Here is a 17,678-nt window from a genome sequence, read left to right on the forward strand (position 1 = left end):
CTTGAGCCGATAAATGACGATCAATAAGTTTCTCTCTCTAAATTTTAATGACTATAAGCTTGAGCCGGTAAATGACGATCAATAGGTTTCTCTCTCTAGATTTTAGTGACTATAAAGCTTGAGCCGATAAGTGACGATCAATAGGTTTCTCTCTCTAGATTTTAATGACTAAAAGCTTCAGCCAATAAACAATAGATTTCTAGCTTTTCTTCTTATATTACTTGGACTGTAAAATTAGTATGTGTCTCTCTCTAGATTTAATGGAGGTGCTCACTAATGAAGGCATGAAGAAATATGAGATTTTAATGGAGTGTTTTTCTCTCCCTCTCTCTCTGTCTGGATTTTTTTGTACAGTTAATGTTTTTAAGTTTTTAGGGTTTTAATGGAGGGTTGTTGATGGGTATGGGGAGATGGTTTTTTTGCAAATAAATGGAGTTGGTGTGAATGGAGAGAAGAAACGTTAAGAAAATACTTTAAAAATTAAAAAAAAGTTAGTTTGATTGGAAGACAAGATTTGACTAATATTAAATACCATTGAGACTTTAAGATTTTGGCCTAACAAGATTCTTTAGTTAGAAGGGTAAGTTGAGTAAAAACGCGTCACTAACGTCTAACTAAAGAATGGACGGAAAAATAAAAAAAAGGCTAAATTAGAAAGCTGGACATCTTTAGGGGGCATTTTGGTGAGTTGGTCATCTTTAGGGGGCCAAAATGAAATTAACCCTTTTACTTTTTATATATTAACTTGATAAAGCCTAAAGATGGTTATAATCAACACTTGTTTGTCCAAGAGATTGATAGTATAAACTCCTAAATTCTGGTGGTCTCAGGTTCAATTCACCACTTGTTTGTACAAATAATTGATAGTATAAATTCTTAAATTCTGGCGGTCTCAGGTTCAATTCTCAGATGAAGTAGAATTCATGGTTATAGGATTTGGGTTAAAAGGTATAAATGATAAGTTTGTCGGCTTTAGATCTCTTTAGTATGTTGTTTCGTAGTCCATATTCAAAAAGAAAAGATAAAGGTGGTGGCAGTGGAGGTGTATGGTGGTAGTGGTGGTGGGGGTGGAGTGGAGTGGAGGTAGACAAAAATATTTGTAAAGTAAGATTCATGCGTATGTTGAATATTAGTTACTTTACTTTAAAGTAAAAAAGTGTCGTTTGGCAACACTAAAATAAGTTATTTTTTGACTTATTTAAGTATAAAAGTAAAAAAAAAATTAGTTTGATAACGTGAAAGTTTCTTACTTCACTTAAGTTAAAATTTGACTTTCATATTTTTTAACTTTTGAATTTAAAGTTAAGCAACTTTTCTTCGAACATATGCACGAATTTTATTTTACTAAAAATTTTTCTTTGTTTATTTCCGTTCAAGCACCACAACAAAACTTCCACAACACCGGTGTACCATCAACCACCGCTATACACCACCACCACACCTCAAACCTCCACCATCATTGCATCTCAATCACCACCAACACCTTCCTCTACCACTACCATACCTCCACCACCACCGTACCTGCACTACTACCACCAAAGGTGGAGTTTGGGGGAGGCAACCCCTGACAGTAGTCAAGGTTATATTTATAAGATAAAGGGAAAGATTAGACATGATATGGGAGATAGCCTAAGTGGTTGTGTGCATGCTTTAACACCCAAAAGTCATGAGTTCAAACTTCTAGTCCCTCATTTCCAATTTTAGTTTCTTTTCGTTAACTAATTCTCCATTGGTCCTTATTTATATGTATTTTTCCTTAAAGTCCCAAGTCATGCGCCCTACTTCTGAACTTAATTCTTTTTTGACCATTTTTATGCTAAAGTCAAGTTTTACCCCCTTATATATGTGTCATCCAAGTTATGTTTTTGTTATTTTTTGTCCCCAAATTACCAACGATCACATACATTATGAATTTTTAAGGTTAATTCTTCTTAAATTCTTCATGTTTGAACTATTAACGGAATTTTACCTAACTTCTAAGTGCATATACGTTAGAAATGAAATATTTGGTCTCTAAGTACTTTTAGGCTAGTCCGGAGTAACTTTATGTCCTGGCTCTGCCCTTGACCACCACCATTGTCACCATTATACATCCACCACCAGTATCCCATTCCTCCACCGTACCTCCACCACCATAACCCCTCCAACGTCGTGCCTCCACAAACACCATCTCCATACATTCGCCACCACCATCCCATACCTCCAACACCACCATCATACCTCCACCACCACAATTATTTCCATACCACCGTACCTCCACTACAACCACCACCACACCTCAATCACATCACAACCACCATTGTTTCCATTACCATACCTCAAAGGCTCCCCCACAACCGCCACCAGCATTATCCCCAATATCATCGCCACCTCTTTTAAAAGAATAATCATGTATCTTTATGAGAAAAAGAGAATAGAAAAGTAAATTACATTATCAAACTAACTTTTTGACTTTTTTACTTATAATTAACATTTTCGCCAAACGTAATTATGATGATTTTTTTTTTGGAAGCAAAAGTACTTATACTTTTGGTTATCAAACAAAAAGTCAAATTTTAACTTAAGTGAAGTCGGTAACTTTGCGTTACCAAATTAAATTTTATACTTTCTACTTATATAAGCAAAAAAGTGGAGTAACTGATTTTAGTGTTGCCAAACTTTTTTACTTAATTGTTAGTATTTCGAAATGAAAAATTAGTAGTCTTTTCTACCTCCGTCACTACCACCCGCATACCTTATCCACCACCACCATTATACCTCCATCCCTACAACCCGCATACCTTATCCACCACCACCATACCCTAATCGCTACCACCCACATACCTTAACCACCACCACCACTATTGCCACCATCATACCTCCACCACCATCATACCTCCATTGCCACCACGGCACCGCCACCAGCATACATCCACTACCACCAAACCCCCATAAACATATATCTAAGGCACCGCCATCTTCGCCACTACCGCCAATATCACCGCCACTTCTTAGACAAGAGTAATCGTGAAAATCATAAATGAATTTCAATACATCCATGGGAAATATAAAAATAAAAAAAGAAACAGAATACCAAACATATTTTTGATTTTTTTTTTTACTTATAAGTAATATTTTTGCTAAATATACTTCTGATAATTTTTTACTTTTTAAATCCAAAAAGATATATTATTCAACTTAAGGATGACAAGTTTAATTGTAGCGGAAATGTAGCTGTAGTGGGAATCTTAAAGAGGATTATGAGATATAAATCTTTCAAACATGGCAAAACATTCTTCAGGCTTGTACTCTGGGGCAGTATGTCCTCCTCCCTGTATAAAATATAACAACAAAAACAAACAAGTGTAAGATACATTTGAGAGTGGTGGGAGAGATATGTCATTTTATCTTTTGGTTTTGATGTCTAAGGGAGCTTTAGGTAACATTAACTCGATTTTGTTTAACGAAGACACTCAGACTCTGCTAGACTTGAACAACGCGGACTCTGGCAAATCTAATGCCCTCGGACTGCCCCAATCTATGAGTCTCGGACTGTTAATCTGAGGTCCACGGAGAGTGCCAAGAGAGGGACGGACTAAGAGCAAAAGGACATGACACCTTTAGAGGCACCCTAGAAAGTTTGTTATCTAGACCCATTTCTTTTTAACTAGACCTACCTTGGTAATCCATTATAAATAGAGGCCTTCTCCTTCAGATTCAATATACTGAAAAATCATAGCTAAGAGAGAGGGAAACAAAAAGATGCAAGGTTACCTTAATAGTTGCATATGTCATGCCAGTGGAATAGCTCCTTGTGTATCTAAAACACAATCACCATACTAGACATTAATTATCCACAATAATTAAAATTAATGAAGTAATTAATTAAAAATTAATGAAATGAATGAAAATAGACAAACCCAGCGACTTGTTCATTAACGAGCCATGGACGCCATTCATCAACAACGGGTAAGTCGAGCAACCGTATCCATTTCTCGGTTGATTTATGTGACACCACCATATCATGATCACCACTGTTAATAAGTGGATTAAGGTTCACTAAAAATGTATGGTAAGTAATAATTAGGGTTTTTTGAGCTTACCCCCTCAAAATTAATTGGTAATTGAGTTTACCCCCTTCAGTAATTGGTAATTGAGCTTACCCCATTTGAATTTAGAATTTTTGTCAAAACTACTAAGGATATGTTTGGTATGTGATAATAAAATCATAAAATAAGTAATATATAAACAAAATCAATCTCTACTAATCATGTTCTCGACCAAATCAAACAATAAATTGAGGTGGAATCTCTACTTCGAATCATATTAAAGAATAGTTGTTCTTGGTAATCGCAATTATTTCACGTAAGTCAAACATAACGTTTGTGCTTTTGTCACTAATAGTAAGTCCAAGGGGGTAGCCCCAATTACCCATATTGAAGGGGGTAAACTTAATTACCAATTAGTGAGGAGGGGGTAAGTTCAAAAAACCCTAATAATTAAATATGGTGATTTGAGTTTAAGTACCTGTAAATTAGAGATCTATAACCTTTTCTACTAAGGTTACGATGGTATTCTACAATGTTTTCATTATCTCTTCTGTAAGGTAAATCAAATCTGCATCTAATCCAGTTTTTTACCGTTCGCTGAGCATTATCAAATAAAGTATTGTTAATTCAGATGCTTGTGTTTTTCAATTAGTTGTCGATTACTTATGTAATTAGGATAATACCTCTTTAACATGGAGAGCCTTTCGAACACGATCATCATTCGTCCAATACTTTGCTAGCGTGTAAGCGTAACTCTACCCAAAGCATTAACAACGTTTAAGGACAAAAAAGTAAGAAATTACACAATTTATGGTTAACATAGTATCAGAGCGGACCTTATAATGATGTCAACAATATAAAGAACTCCACCTTAACGGGACTTTTATAAATAACAAATTTATGGGTAATATTTGTATAAATACGAAACAATACGCAATATCGTTTTTGCTTTTGCAGTCTTACTCAGAGTTTTTCCCCGCTCTGTTACCAATACTTTGAGAAAAATTGTAAATAAATTTATAAAACTGTAAGTAACAGAATCGTTCCCTTAAAGTAAAATAGCTCCAATTTCTATTTGACTCCGTAAAGAAAGCTTTCACAGTTACAGTTCGAGAATTACATACCCGACACTTACTGAAACCTGGGGTTAATGTTGTGAAATCTTCGTTGATCTTCGTGAGAGAGCGTCTATGTACCAGCATATTTTTGAGTTCTGGGGTAACACACATAGGCTCCAAAATATGTTGTGAATTTAATCTCGTAGTACACTGAGAATTGATTGATATCATGGTTCACATTATTATACAAATAGCACAAAGAAAAGCAAACTAATAAAGTTTCATCCTAAGGCAACTTTAAGGGAACAAGTGATTTAAATAGTTACCTTCCCATAATCTTTGAAGTTTTTCCGACACTTAATATTTCCCTTGTCAATGTTTACATAGTTCCCATTGCAATTTTCTTTCAAGGACTTTCCTTCCAAGTTAAAAAGAGAAAAAAAAAACATAAATATCTTATTCATTGGTTGAGAAAGAACATAAACTATCTTATCAGTAAAAAAAAGTGTAGTGTGAGAATAGTCCTACATAGACAAAAATATAATTCATAACCAAGAAGATTATATGGTATTGTTTTATTCATTGCCAAAGTCTTAGTAACGAAATTTTCTATTCGTCTACGTGGGGTTATTCTCAACTTAGTGTTAACATAACTTCAGAACTTTTTTTAAGTTATCGGTGGTCTATGAACAACTTGAAAGATGTAAACTAGTGCTGAAAAATATATTGGAGCTTTAAATTAACCTCGTATAGTTCGTCCGAGATAAGACCTAATCCATGTGCGAATGGTATTCTTGTATTGTTTTCCAATCCTGAATCCGTGCCTGGGTTGCCAAGTATAAAACCCTGATATTAATTTGTATGATAAAGTTTGAGAGAACCTTGAGAAACTTGCCCACAACCAAAATGTGTCGAAATGATAATTGTCTAACCACTAAGAAAGATTTTACAAAGGAAATGACTCTATATGCCCGACCACTATTCCAGCTGAACATAATACCTGAAAGTTTATAAAGGAGTGCTTTCCGCCTTCTATATCTACAATACCATAAAGTACGCGTTAAGTTTCTTTTTTCTATTTCTTTCGGAATAATTGTGATAATTTTCTGTAAATTATGAGGATGAAACAATCTTCACCATTAGTTAAATTTTGGACTAAAGGAGGGATGACTATGCCAGAATAAGAATCACCACCAATATAGATAGGGTTGGATTGGAATTCTGGATGCTCAATCAACCACTGCAAACCAAAACTCACATTTATTTAGAAGGAACTGAGAAATATGAACAAGATTAGCATGGGTTCGATTCTTCACCTTTACGAGAAACTCGTAAGTTGTTTCCGCTGATTCCTTATCTCCAATAATCTTTGATTGAGAAGACCTTGAGTACGAGAATCCAGTATCCACAGGCGCATCCAGAAATATTATGTTGGCAACCTGGAATAATAATTTAATGCGCGGTTGTTAAAATTATTATATCATATATTTTCGATGTTTCTCGCATCCAGAAATATTATGTACATTATTTATAATTTTCGAGTTTACCCACAACCTGTAATCTAAACTAAAAGCGTAGTATCTTTTTTATAGTTAAGTAAGAAACGAGGAAACACATAAACCTTTGTCCATGAGTGTGGATTCAATACCAAAGTTGGTAAGCTACCATTGTATTCCAAGCTTGTATCGAAGATTATAGGACCTAAAATCGCAAAAAAAAAAATTATCTTAGAATTTGCTCAAAGAGTAAAGCGTTGATACTTGTTCCAAAGAATATATTTTTTGAATTTTTTAATGAGACTGAAATAGGGTCGGGCAAACAATCACTATAGAGCGAGCTTGCTCTAGTATACAAACTTTACCTATTTCGAAAGCAAAAGCACCAAAGGTCGAACAACGTGGACCACCACTAACCCATAAAATAAGAGGATCATTGTTAGGGTTTCTTTCTGACTTTACGAAGTAGTAGAATAGCTCAACTTCCATCGATTCCCCAACACCCACATACCTGAAAGAATGTGTCACACTTTAAATAACTTTAAAGTAATCCTTCTTCGCCTACTACCATAAAGAATTGTTATTACATATTGGGAAGTTTAAAGGGCGTCTTGTTAAAAGGACCCCTCCTTCTGAATTTGGTACGAGCCCACCGAATTAACAAGAGCACATTTGATACGAGTCCACCGAAATATAAACCATACATATTTTCAACCAAACTAAAGTCGAAAAAGAATAATTATTAAGCTATTTTTTAAAGGTTTGAGTTTTATAACAATACCCAGTTTCAAGGTGAAATGGAAGATCATGGTCACCATGATATCCTGGAAGATCTCTTACTACCCATTTACTTATTCCTCCTCCTCCTCCAGCTGATTCAGAACCAGATGAAGAACAACTTCCAAGTTCTCCTTGAAGAATCAAACCAAGAAGAAGAAGAAGAAAGAAATGGGAATAAAACAACAACAACTTATGATATTGATGTTGAAGATTCATCAATGAAGAATGCTTCATTTCTTGTGGGTTTAATCAGTTTCAGATTGAAGAAAATCAAACTGAAGTTGCATTAAAAAGTTCAAAATTTTCTTATGGTATTAATACAAAATCCAATAAAACGATAAGTAGATTTGTATTTATAATATTAAATATTAAAGAAGATTAAGATAAACCAGAAAAATTACCATTGGTTCATGTCTTTCTCAATTTTACGTGTTCGTCTTGGCTTACTGCTGGTGCCTCTTGTTATCACCAATATGTTATCAATTTAATTATTTTATTTTTATTAAGGTAATCAGAGATTAATTAGGCCGACCCTTACAAATTAATTTTTTCGGATTTAAAATATTATAAGTTTTCGTGAAGATAGAGGAAAACTAGTAACCACAATTTTTCGAGTTTTTCGTTTTTTTACTTTTGTGTTCCTTCAAGTCTTTTATTAAATTGGAATGAATATTCAGATAAAATTATAATAAAATTAAGAAAAATTCTAATGATTTTGAATTTCTTTTAAATTTTATCTGTAATCCACACACACAAGAGTACAGATGAGTTAGGCTTTCTTTTTCTAAAAGGACAATTTCTTTCTCTCAGTTAGTAAGAGTTCACTCAATTTGCAAGAGTTCCCTCAATTAGCAAGAGTTCACTCAACTACTAAAAATGTAAAAGTTTGATTCTCTGATCTATGTGTCCTTTCACGAGGGTTTTAGAATGATATGTATTGATTTAATATTTGGCAGTTACATGACTTAGTCAAATGTATAGATAACATAAAACTAAACAATAATTTAATTTATCAATCTTTGGACTAGTTTAACTACCTAATTTGTAGGATCAGATATCTCTATCAGCCTCCCTCAAGCATAAAAATTGATGGTGCGCCTTCACCAATCCCTTGGCGAAAATATCGGCAACTCGATCTTTAGTTGAAACAAGTTTCACGTGTAAAGACCCACTATTTAGCCGCTCTTGTACAAATTGATAATCTAGATCAATGTGTTTCATGGAAAATTAATAGTATTTTCTACCTTCATCACTACCACCTGATGATACATAAAATGATTAACCGTTAAGTGACGTCAACAATAGACCAGAAGCCCAACGAGTCAACCCATCTCAAGGCAACAGGACCGTTGGATCTGAAAAGATCTGCCACCTAAGCCCGGACTTGAGATGTCGGCAAGATCTGCTAAGGAGATCCAACCCTGTTCCGCCTAAAACACAATCAGGTTTATCCTGGGATTCTCAAGAAGTATAGGGGGTCCACGTAAGCAAGGTCGATGTCTCACACCCTAAACTGGGAAGGCAGAACCGCGCCGCACGCTTACCGACTTAATCTCGAATCTTCCTAAGATCTCAGTCGGTTAAGATCCTAAGTGTTTAATTAATTTGGGGCAAAAGTCTCAAAGGAGGAAACATCTATTAGAAAATTTATCAACTCGGCAGGATATCTACAAAGTATCATTGAACATAGGAACTTCTAGTTATCGTAGATACGAGATAAACTAAAAAAGTAAATATCTCAATGCCGAACGGTGGATTACAACCGCTTCATCTACATCGTCTATCACAGTCGGTCCTAAGTAGCCTATAAAAGGGCACCTCATCAACTTCACCAAGGTAAGATCATTACGTTCCACAAGGATCACTCAATACTCAATCTTTAACTGCAAAGGAAACTCTGACTATCTTGAGCATCAAAGAGGTTTTTGGACTCTTTGCAAGTTTTCCCCTCAGGTTTCTTGTAGCAGGGAGCGGGAATAAAAGAAAGGAATATCCTTCATCTAGACGGAGCATATATCAATCGGACGATCATCAAGGTCTCAATTCCCTGACTGATAACTAGAGGTGACATTTTTCGACATCAACACCACCCTCATACCTTATGCACCACCATCGTACCTATTAGGTTATGGTGTCTCCTAGTGTTTTAAACAGAATCTCACAAATCTAATATTAAACTAGTATCCCCGTGATGTAGATTGTTGCGGAAGCGTAAAAGTAATGGAATCCACCATTGTTATTAAACTAAACTAATGAAATAAAGCTGATGAAATAACGATAAAAGCGATAAAACGATAAACTTGATTAATAATAAACGATAAACTTGATTAACAATAAACTTGATTCATAATATTCTCTGATCTGAATAACAAGGACAGACCTGACTTCCTTTTATAGGAACTTAGAAACTTCTAGATAGACTCAAATTAGGATTCCTAAATATCAAAGATACTCAAACATAGAAACTTCTAAACCTAGACTTAGTAGGAAATACTAAAACATGGAAACTCCTAAACTCTAACCCTAATGGGCTCGGCCATGAGGCCCTCTAACTAGTTCGGCCGTGAGGCCCATCTTGATGGTCTCCATCACCCCGGGATCTCATGCATAAGTTAAATATGAACTAAAAAGTTAGAGATTATACCTTAATCGACGTTATTTTCACGAACTAATTAATAAGATTGATTTCAAGAAGACCAAGAGTTCCAATCGTATCTTCTCTACTTGAGACACCCGAGCAATCAACTTGATCTCCCACCTTCAAGTTAGCTTAAACTTTTCGTTGGTTAGACGAACGACACCTTCTTCTTTAGACTAGATAGATATATAATTAGGAACTATTCTCTATTTCTTTCTCTACTTGATGTTGTAGAGTCAGAAATCTCTTTGAGAATTTTTGACACCTAATTATGTTCTAACGAGACCCTTATATAGAATCCCAGAGTTAGAGTCCAACCCTAATTAGGTTTCCTAAAGTGTCTTAGAAACAGGTTTAAGAATTTAACCAAAATAACAACTTCTGTTTCTTTTGTTCTGGTCGGCCACCCTATGCCCTAAAGAGCTAGGTCTGGTCGGCCCCTTATAATGTGGCCGGTCATACCTTGGCCGACCCACTCATGGGTTTTAAGCCCCGACCCAAAACTCACTTTTGGTCTGAACTTCTTTACAATCTTTGCCTTCGCCTTTTTGGACATATTTATGGATCCAATCCATATTTTTATGTCTCATCCCTCTAGTCATATCTTCCGATCAATTTGAAACTCTTTGGTGCAACCCGATGTAGGATTCGGACGAAGTTAGCTCCGAACCGCTCCGTGATTCGCCGATCGTACTTATCCACCACAACCACCATACCTCCATCGCTAGAACAAGTGCCCACATTCCTTAACCACCACGATCATACCTTCACTACCACCGCCACCATCATACATCCACCGCCACCATCATACATCCACCACCACGAAACCCCCAAAAACATACATTCACGGCACCACCATCTTCACCACTAACATCAATGTCACTACCACTTCTTACACACGAGTAATCGTGAAAATCATAAATAAATTTCAATAAATCCATGAGACAGATAAAAGTAGAATTAAAATACCAAACAATTTTTTTTTGACTTTTTCACTTATAAGTAATATTTTTGTTAAATATACATCTGATAATTTTTAGTCTTTTAAAGCAAAAAAGATATATTATTCAACTTAATGACAACAAGTTTGGCTGTAGTGGAAATTTTAAAGAGGATTACGAGATGAAAATCTTTCAAACATGGCAAAACATTCTTCAGGCTTGTACTCTGGGGCAGTATGCCCTCCTCCCTGTATAAAATGTAACAACAAAAAATTTAGAAACATTTTTTTTTATTCAACAAAAAAAAAAAACAAAAACTTAGAAACAAGTGTAAGATACATTTGAGCGAGGTGTAAAAGAGATGTCATTTTATCTTTTGGCTTTGGTGTCTACAGGAGCTTTAGGTAACATTAACTTGTTTTTGTCTAACGAGGGCGCTTGGGCTCTACTGGATCTGGCCAATCTAACGTCGGAGGACTGCCCCAATCCATGGGTCTCGTACTGTTAAGTCTGAGGTACACGGGGAGTGCTAAGAGAGGGACGGGCTAAGAGCAAAATGACAGGACACCTTTAGAGGCACCCTAGAAAGTTTCTTATCTACATCTAATTTTTTTTTTTTTAACTAGACCTAACTTTGTAATCCATTATAAATAGAGGCCTTCTCCTTCAGATTAGATAGACTGAAAAATCATAGCAAGAGAGGGAAACAAAAAAATTAAGAAGCAAGGTTACCTTAATGGTTGCATATGTCATGCCACTGGAAAAGCTCCTTGTGTATCTAAAACACAATCACCTAACTAGACATTAATTATCCCCAATAATTAAAATTAATGAAGTAATTAATTAAAAGTTAATGCAATGAATGAAGAAGACAAACCCTGCAACTTGTTCATTAACGAGCCATGGACGCCAGTCATCAACAACGGGTAAGTCGAGCAACCTTATCCATTTTTCGGTTGATTTATGTGACACCAACATATCATGATCACCACTGTTAATAAGTGGATTAAGGTTAATTAAAATTGTATGGTAAGTAATAATTAAATATGGTGATTTGAGTTTAAGTACCTGTAAATTAGAGATCTATAACCTTTTCTGCTAAGGTTACGATGGTATTCTATAATGTTTTCATTATCGCTTCTGTAAGGTAAATCATATCTGCATCTAATCCAGTTTTTTACCGTTCCCTGAGCATTCTCCAATAAAGTCATTGTTAATTCAGATGCTTGTGTGTTTTCTTAAATATGTAATTAAGATAATACCTCTTTAATATGGAGAGCCTTTCGAACACGATCGTCATTTGCCCAATACTCTGCAAGCGTGTAACCGTAACTCTACCCAAAACATTAACAACGTTTAAGGACAAAAAATTAGAAATTACAGAATTTATATTTAACATAGTATCAGAGCCGACCTTACAATGAAGTCAACAATAAAAGGAACTCCATCTTAACACTAGATGGGACTTTTATGAATAGCAAACTTATGGGTAATATTTGTATAAATATGAAACAATAGACAATATCGTTTTTGTAAATAAATTTATAAAATTTAAGTAACAGAATCGTTCCCTTACAGTAAAATAGCTCTAGTTTTCATTGGACTCTGTAGAGAAAGCTTTCACAATTGCAGTTCAAGAAATACATACCCGGCACTCACGGAAACCTGGGGGTAATGTTGTGAAATCTTTGTTGATCTTCGTGAGAGATCGTCTATGTACCAGCATATTTTTGAGCTTTGGGGCGAAGAAAAAGCAAATAGGCTCCAATATATGTGCTGGATTTAATCTCATAGTACACTGAGAATTGATTGAATATCATGGTTCACATTATTATACAAATAACACAAGAAAAACAAAAGTTTCAACCAAAGCCAACTTTAGGGAATAAGTGATTTAACTAGTTACCTTGCCATAATCTTGGAGATTTTTCCAACACTTGATATTTCCCTTGTCAATATTTACATAGTTCTCTTTGCAATTTTCTTTCAAGGACTATTCCAAGTAAAAGAGAAAAAAAAACATAGTTTAGTATCGAAAGAACCTAAACTCTATTATCAGTAAAGAAATGTAGTGTGAGAATAGTCCCACGTAGAGAAAAATACAAATTCAAAACCAAGAAGATAATATAGTATTGTTTTATTTATAGCCGAAGTCTTAGTAATGAATTTCCTATTTGTCTACGTGGGATTATTCTCAACTTATTGTTAATATAACTTTAGAACTTTTTTTAAGTTATCGGTGGTCTGTGAACAACTTGAAAGAAGTAAACTAATGATGAAAAGTATATTGAAGCTGTAAATTAACCTCGTATAGTTCGTCCGAGATAAGACCTAATCCATGTGCTAATGGTATTTTCGTATTTGCTTCCAATCCTGAATCCGTGCCTGGGTTGCCAAGTATAAAACCCTGATATTTGTATAATAAAGTTTGAGAGAACCTTGAGAAACTTGCCCACAACCAAAATGTGTTGAAATGATAATTGTCTAACCACTAAGAAAGATTTTACAAAGGAAACGACCCTATACGCCCGACCACTATTCCAGCTGAACATAATACCTGAAAGTTTATAAAGGAGTACTTTCCGCCTTCTATATCTACAATACCATAAAATACGCGTTAATTTTCTTTTTCTTTCGGAATAATTGTGATAATTTTCTGTAAATTATGAGGATGAAACAATCTTCACCATTAGTTAAATTTTGGACTAAAGGAGGGATGATTCTGCCAGAATAAGAATCACCACCAATATAGAGAGGGTTGGATTGGAATTCTGGATGCTCACTCAACCACTGAAACCAAAACTCAAATTTTATTAATTACAAAGAACTTAGAAATATGAGCAAGATTAGCATGGGTTCGATTCTTTACCTTTACGAGAAATTCATAAGTTGTTTCTGTTGATTCTTTATCTCCTATAACCTTTGGTTGAGAAGACTTCGAGTACGAGAATCCAGTATCCACGGGTGCATCCAGAAATATTATGTTGGCAACCTGCAATAATAATTTATACTTTAACGTGCGGATGTTTAAATTATTATACTGTATCATATATTTTGGATGTTTCTCGCCATGTGCATTATTTATAATATTTCGAGTATACCCACGGTACGTATTCTAAACTAAAACCTTTCTATCTTTTCTTATCGGTAAGTAGGGAACGAGGAAACACATAAACCTTTGTCCATGAGTGTGGATTCAATACAAAAGTTGGTAAGCTGCCATTGTATTCCACGCTTGTCTCGAAGATTATAGGACCTAAAATGGCAAAACAAAATATGATCTTAGAATTTGCTCAAAAAGTAAAGCTTTAATGATACTTGATCCCAAAGAATTTGTTTTTTGAAGTTTTTAATAGGAAATGCTAAGTTCACATTAAAATTGACAAAAATTTTGCGGAAATGATGTGCCAAGTCCCTTTTAAAAGTTTGACTGAATCCGGATTGATGAACGGCTCATAAAGAGAACGATTCTGATCATTCAGTCAAACTTTGAAAAGAATCTTGACACATCATTTTGACACGTGAACCTAGTATCTCCGTTTCTTAATGAGACTGAAATATGCTCGGGCAAACAATCACTGTAGAGTGGGCTTGCACCAGTATACAAACTTTACCTATTTCGAAAGCAAACGCACTAAAGGTCGAACAACGTGGACCACCAGTAAGCCATAAAAGAAGAGGATCTTGGTTAGGGTTTCTTTCTGACCTCACAAAGTAGTAGAATAGCTCGACTTCCATCGACTCTCCAACACCCACATACCTGAAAATGGGTCACAGTTTAAATAACACTAAAGTAATGCTTCTTTGCTACTACGAGAAAGAAAAAGTTGTTATAATATATTTTTAACCAAACTAAAGTCCAAAAAGAATAATTATTATAACAATTTTTTAAAGGTTTGAGTTTTATAACAATACCCAGTTTCAAGGTGAAAAGGAAGACCATGATCACCATGATATCCAGGAAGATCTCTTACTACCCATTTACTTATTCCTCCTCCTCCTCCAGCTGATTCAGAACCAGATGAAGAACAACTTCCAAGTTCTCCTTGAAGAATCAAACCAAGAAGAAGAAGAAGAAGAAAGAAATGGGAATAAAACAACAACTTATGATATTGATGTTGAAGATTCATCAATGAAGAATGCTTCATTTCTTGTGGGTTTAATCAGTTTCAGATTGAAGAAAATCAAACTGAAGTTGCATTAAAAAGTTCAAAATTTTCTTATGGTATTAACACATAATCCAAAAAAACAATAAATAGATTTGTATTTATAATATTAAATACAATAAAAGGAGATAAAGATAAACCACAAACCCAACTTATTACCATTCATTCATGTCTTTCTCAGTTTTACGTGTTCATCTTGGCTTAGTGTCGGTGCCTCTTGTTATCACCAATATGTCATCAATTTTTACTCTTCCCTAAGTTTTTCTCTTTGTAATTTATTTATTTTATTTTATTTTTTATTAAGGTAATCAGAGATTAATTAGACACTGAGATATCTCTATTTGCCTCCCTCAAGCTAAACAGTAAGATCTTTAGGTGAAAGTTTAGAACATAGAAATTGATGTCACGCCTTCACCAATCCCTTGTGAAAATATCCACAATTTGGTCTTTAGTTGAAACAAACTTCACGTATATATAAAGACCCACAATTCGCTCTCGTACAAAATGATAATCTGAATCAATGTGTTCGTGCGAGAGTGAAGTATTGGATTATGAGCCATGTATTTGCAACTAATATTGTCCCAGTAAATAGTTGGTGGAAATTTTAGAAAAACTCCAACACTGTTAAGCAAATGTTGAATCCATACTATTTCTGCAGTAGCAAATGCCATTGCCCTATAATCAGCCTCGATGCTACTTCTTGATACTGTTGGCTGATTTTTAGAAGTCCATGTAATAATATGATTCCCTAAGAATACACAACTACCTGACATAGATCTTGTAGTGTCGGGGTTGTTTGGTTTTGTATGTCTCTAAGACTACTAATCATCTAACTAATATCGTAAGCGGAATCTCAATCATCATATGATTAACACTAGTTATCAAGGATCGCATGCAAGAACTAATAATGAGCTAGAAACATAAAGAGAATACTTGGATTCGCTTTCCTCGAATTAGATTTCAACTCCTTTATCCCAAAGATGAGAGCTTCATATGTAGTTCCTCTACTTGAGACACCCGAGTAAATAACTTGATCTCCCTTCTTTGTTGTCTGCTAGAACTCCATTAAAGGTTGAGAAGAAGAATCATTCTTCTTTTGACTCCATAGATAGATAGAGAGCTCTTTTTCTAAAACCATCTCTCTCCACTTAGTTGTATATTGTGAGAGAGAAGTTGTTTTCTTTTGAGAAAAATCCAACCATTTTTCTGAACTCTAATGACCCTTATATAGAGAAATCCTAATAGGAGCCTCACTCAAATTAGATTTCAATAAGAGTTCCAGAAAAGGTAAACTGTCAGAACTCCTTCTGACCCGAATTAGGGTTTTAACCCTAATATGGTGTGGTCGGCCACTTAAGCCCATTATGGGCTTACCCTGGCCTTGCCCACCCACTTTATGTGGCCGGTCCTGATCAATGCCCTTTTGGGCTTGATAAGGACACCCTATAAGTGGGTTTTATCACTTTTCGGGCTTCTCTTTCAAGGTCGATTATTTCTATCTTTTTGGCACTATCAGACTGGATCATATCCATCTATAGGCAAGCTCCCACGAGTCAACTATCTCCGGTCAAGCTACCATTCTTTGGTGTAACCCGTTGTAGGATCCGGTCTATGTTAGTCGCGGATTACCGAAGTGATCCGCAATCGTAAGCGGCTTCTAGCTAAGCATTACGACCCCTAATTGGACCGGACTAGATGATCTTCCGGATAAAGGAAATTAGACTGAGAAATAAAGAAAAAAATATGGCGAAAATAGAAGAAATGCTTGCAAAATAGAGATATTAAAGAAGGAGAGGGAGTAAAAAAGTATTAGAGACAAAGATTTGCAAGAGATAGCGTGAGGGAGAAAGTGAAGATACGAGATTTGCATATTCCGTCAAGAAGGAGTCCAAAGTGCAACATTGGAAAAAAGAAGTCCAAATAACAAGTCCATTATATGAAAGGGTCCAAACAACAAATCTCCCCTTCTTTTTTCAAGTCATTTCCTCATATTTCCTCCTCCCATAAATACTAGGGTTAATTCTGTTTTGGCCTCCAATTTGTGACCAACTCACTGTTTTGGCCTCATAAGTGTTTGGCAATTCGATTTGGTCTCCAATTTCCTGTTTGGCCCCCGAACATTTTTTACTCCTCCCAATTCTACCCTCATGGCAATTATGTAATTTAATTCTTCTTTTTCCACCTCTCCTCAACAATTTTCACATCACGTGCCACATCAGAGTTCGTCGGAAAATGTCGTCGGAGAAGGTCACTGGCCGACGACTTTTTCCGGCGAGCTTTAATTTTTCTTAAATGGGTATTCCGATAATTTTTTATATCATTATCTCTTCTTTGTGGAAGGTATGAAGCAATAGTTGCCCATTTGCACAATCAAATCTTACAAACTTAGAAAGAGAAGAAAAACTAAGTCTAAGCAAATTTGTCGAAAATTAAACATGGGTAAGTAATAAAATGAAAGTTTATTATATAACTAATCTTAAAATGTTGTATAAAAATCAACCCAAATTAGAGTAGAGAGATTAACTAGCTACCTGTATTAGTAGTAACAGAGGAGTGAGGGAAGTGGGGTGA

General features: G+C 35.1%; 2 protein-coding genes across 4 annotated transcripts; both read right to left on the minus strand.

The window, feature by feature from the left end:
- Positions 1-3,188: 3,188 nt before the first annotated feature.
- LOC147533382 (serine carboxypeptidase-like 18) lies at positions 3,189-7,674 on the minus strand. The gene is made up of 14 exons (XM_086649098.1): positions 7,364-7,674; positions 6,948-7,093; positions 6,708-6,787; positions 6,403-6,525; positions 6,224-6,326; positions 6,087-6,124; positions 5,831-5,932; positions 5,413-5,499; positions 5,153-5,296; positions 4,712-4,783; positions 4,507-4,625; positions 3,900-4,013; positions 3,754-3,799; positions 3,189-3,311 (listed from the first exon to the last, which is right to left on the minus strand). The coding sequence occupies exons 1-14, from the start codon at positions 7,594-7,596 to the stop codon at positions 3,228-3,230; spliced, it is 1,491 nt and encodes a 496-aa protein (XP_086505224.1). The 5' UTR covers positions 7,597-7,674; the 3' UTR covers positions 3,189-3,227.
- Positions 7,675-10,905: 3,231 nt separating this feature from the next.
- Positions 10,906-15,310, minus strand: LOC147533383 (serine carboxypeptidase-like 13). Of its 3 annotated transcripts, none has more exons than XR_015227902.1 (14): positions 14,857-15,310; positions 14,556-14,701; positions 14,118-14,197; positions 13,811-13,933; positions 13,629-13,731; positions 13,499-13,536; positions 13,247-13,348; positions 12,848-12,934; positions 12,590-12,739; positions 12,204-12,275; positions 12,010-12,128; positions 11,819-11,932; positions 11,674-11,734; positions 10,906-11,189 (listed from the first exon to the last, which is right to left on the minus strand). XR_015227902.1 is itself a non-coding variant. In XM_086649097.1 (14 exons), the coding sequence occupies exons 1-14, from the start codon at positions 15,087-15,089 to the stop codon at positions 11,106-11,108; spliced, it is 1,497 nt and encodes a 498-aa protein (XP_086505223.1). In that variant the 5' UTR covers positions 15,090-15,310; the 3' UTR covers positions 10,906-11,105. The 3 variants fall into 3 exon arrangements, 1 of the variants encoding a protein (XP_086505223.1); XR_015227903.1 differs by having other exon boundaries at positions 11,674-11,738; XM_086649097.1 differs by having other exon boundaries at positions 11,674-11,719.
- Positions 15,311-17,678: the final 2,368 nt, after the last annotated feature.

Source organism: Eschscholzia californica, unplaced genomic scaffold (genome assembly GCF_041429995.1).
Source record: "Eschscholzia californica isolate CP2 unplaced genomic scaffold, dmEscCali1.0.p SCAF_6, whole genome shotgun sequence".
Taxonomy (NCBI): domain Eukaryota; kingdom Viridiplantae; phylum Streptophyta; class Magnoliopsida; order Ranunculales; family Papaveraceae; genus Eschscholzia; species Eschscholzia californica.

Coding starts and splice junctions, on each gene's coding strand:
- LOC147533382 (XM_086649098.1), bottom strand. CDS start 7,596: ATGAAGCATTCTTCATTGATGAATCTTCAACATCAATATCATAAGTTG. Junction 6,125..6,223: donor AGTCCAAAATTTAACTAATG/GTGAAGATTGTT, acceptor ATGGTATTGTAG/ATATAGAAGGCGGAAAGCAC. Junction 4,626..4,711: donor AGGCTCTCCATGTTAAAGAG/GTATTATCCTAA, acceptor GATAATGCTCAG/CGAACGGTAAAAAACTGGAT.
- LOC147533383 (XM_086649097.1), bottom strand. CDS start 15,089: ATGAAGCATTCTTCATTGATGAATCTTCAACATCAATATCATAAGTTG. Junction 14,702..14,856: donor CCTTTTCACCTTGAAACTGG/GTATTGTTATAA, acceptor ACCCATTTTCAG/GTATGTGGGTGTTGGAGAGT. Junction 14,198..14,555: donor TGCGTTTGCTTTCGAAATAG/GTAAAGTTTGTA, acceptor TTGCCATTTTAG/GTCCTATAATCTTCGAGACA.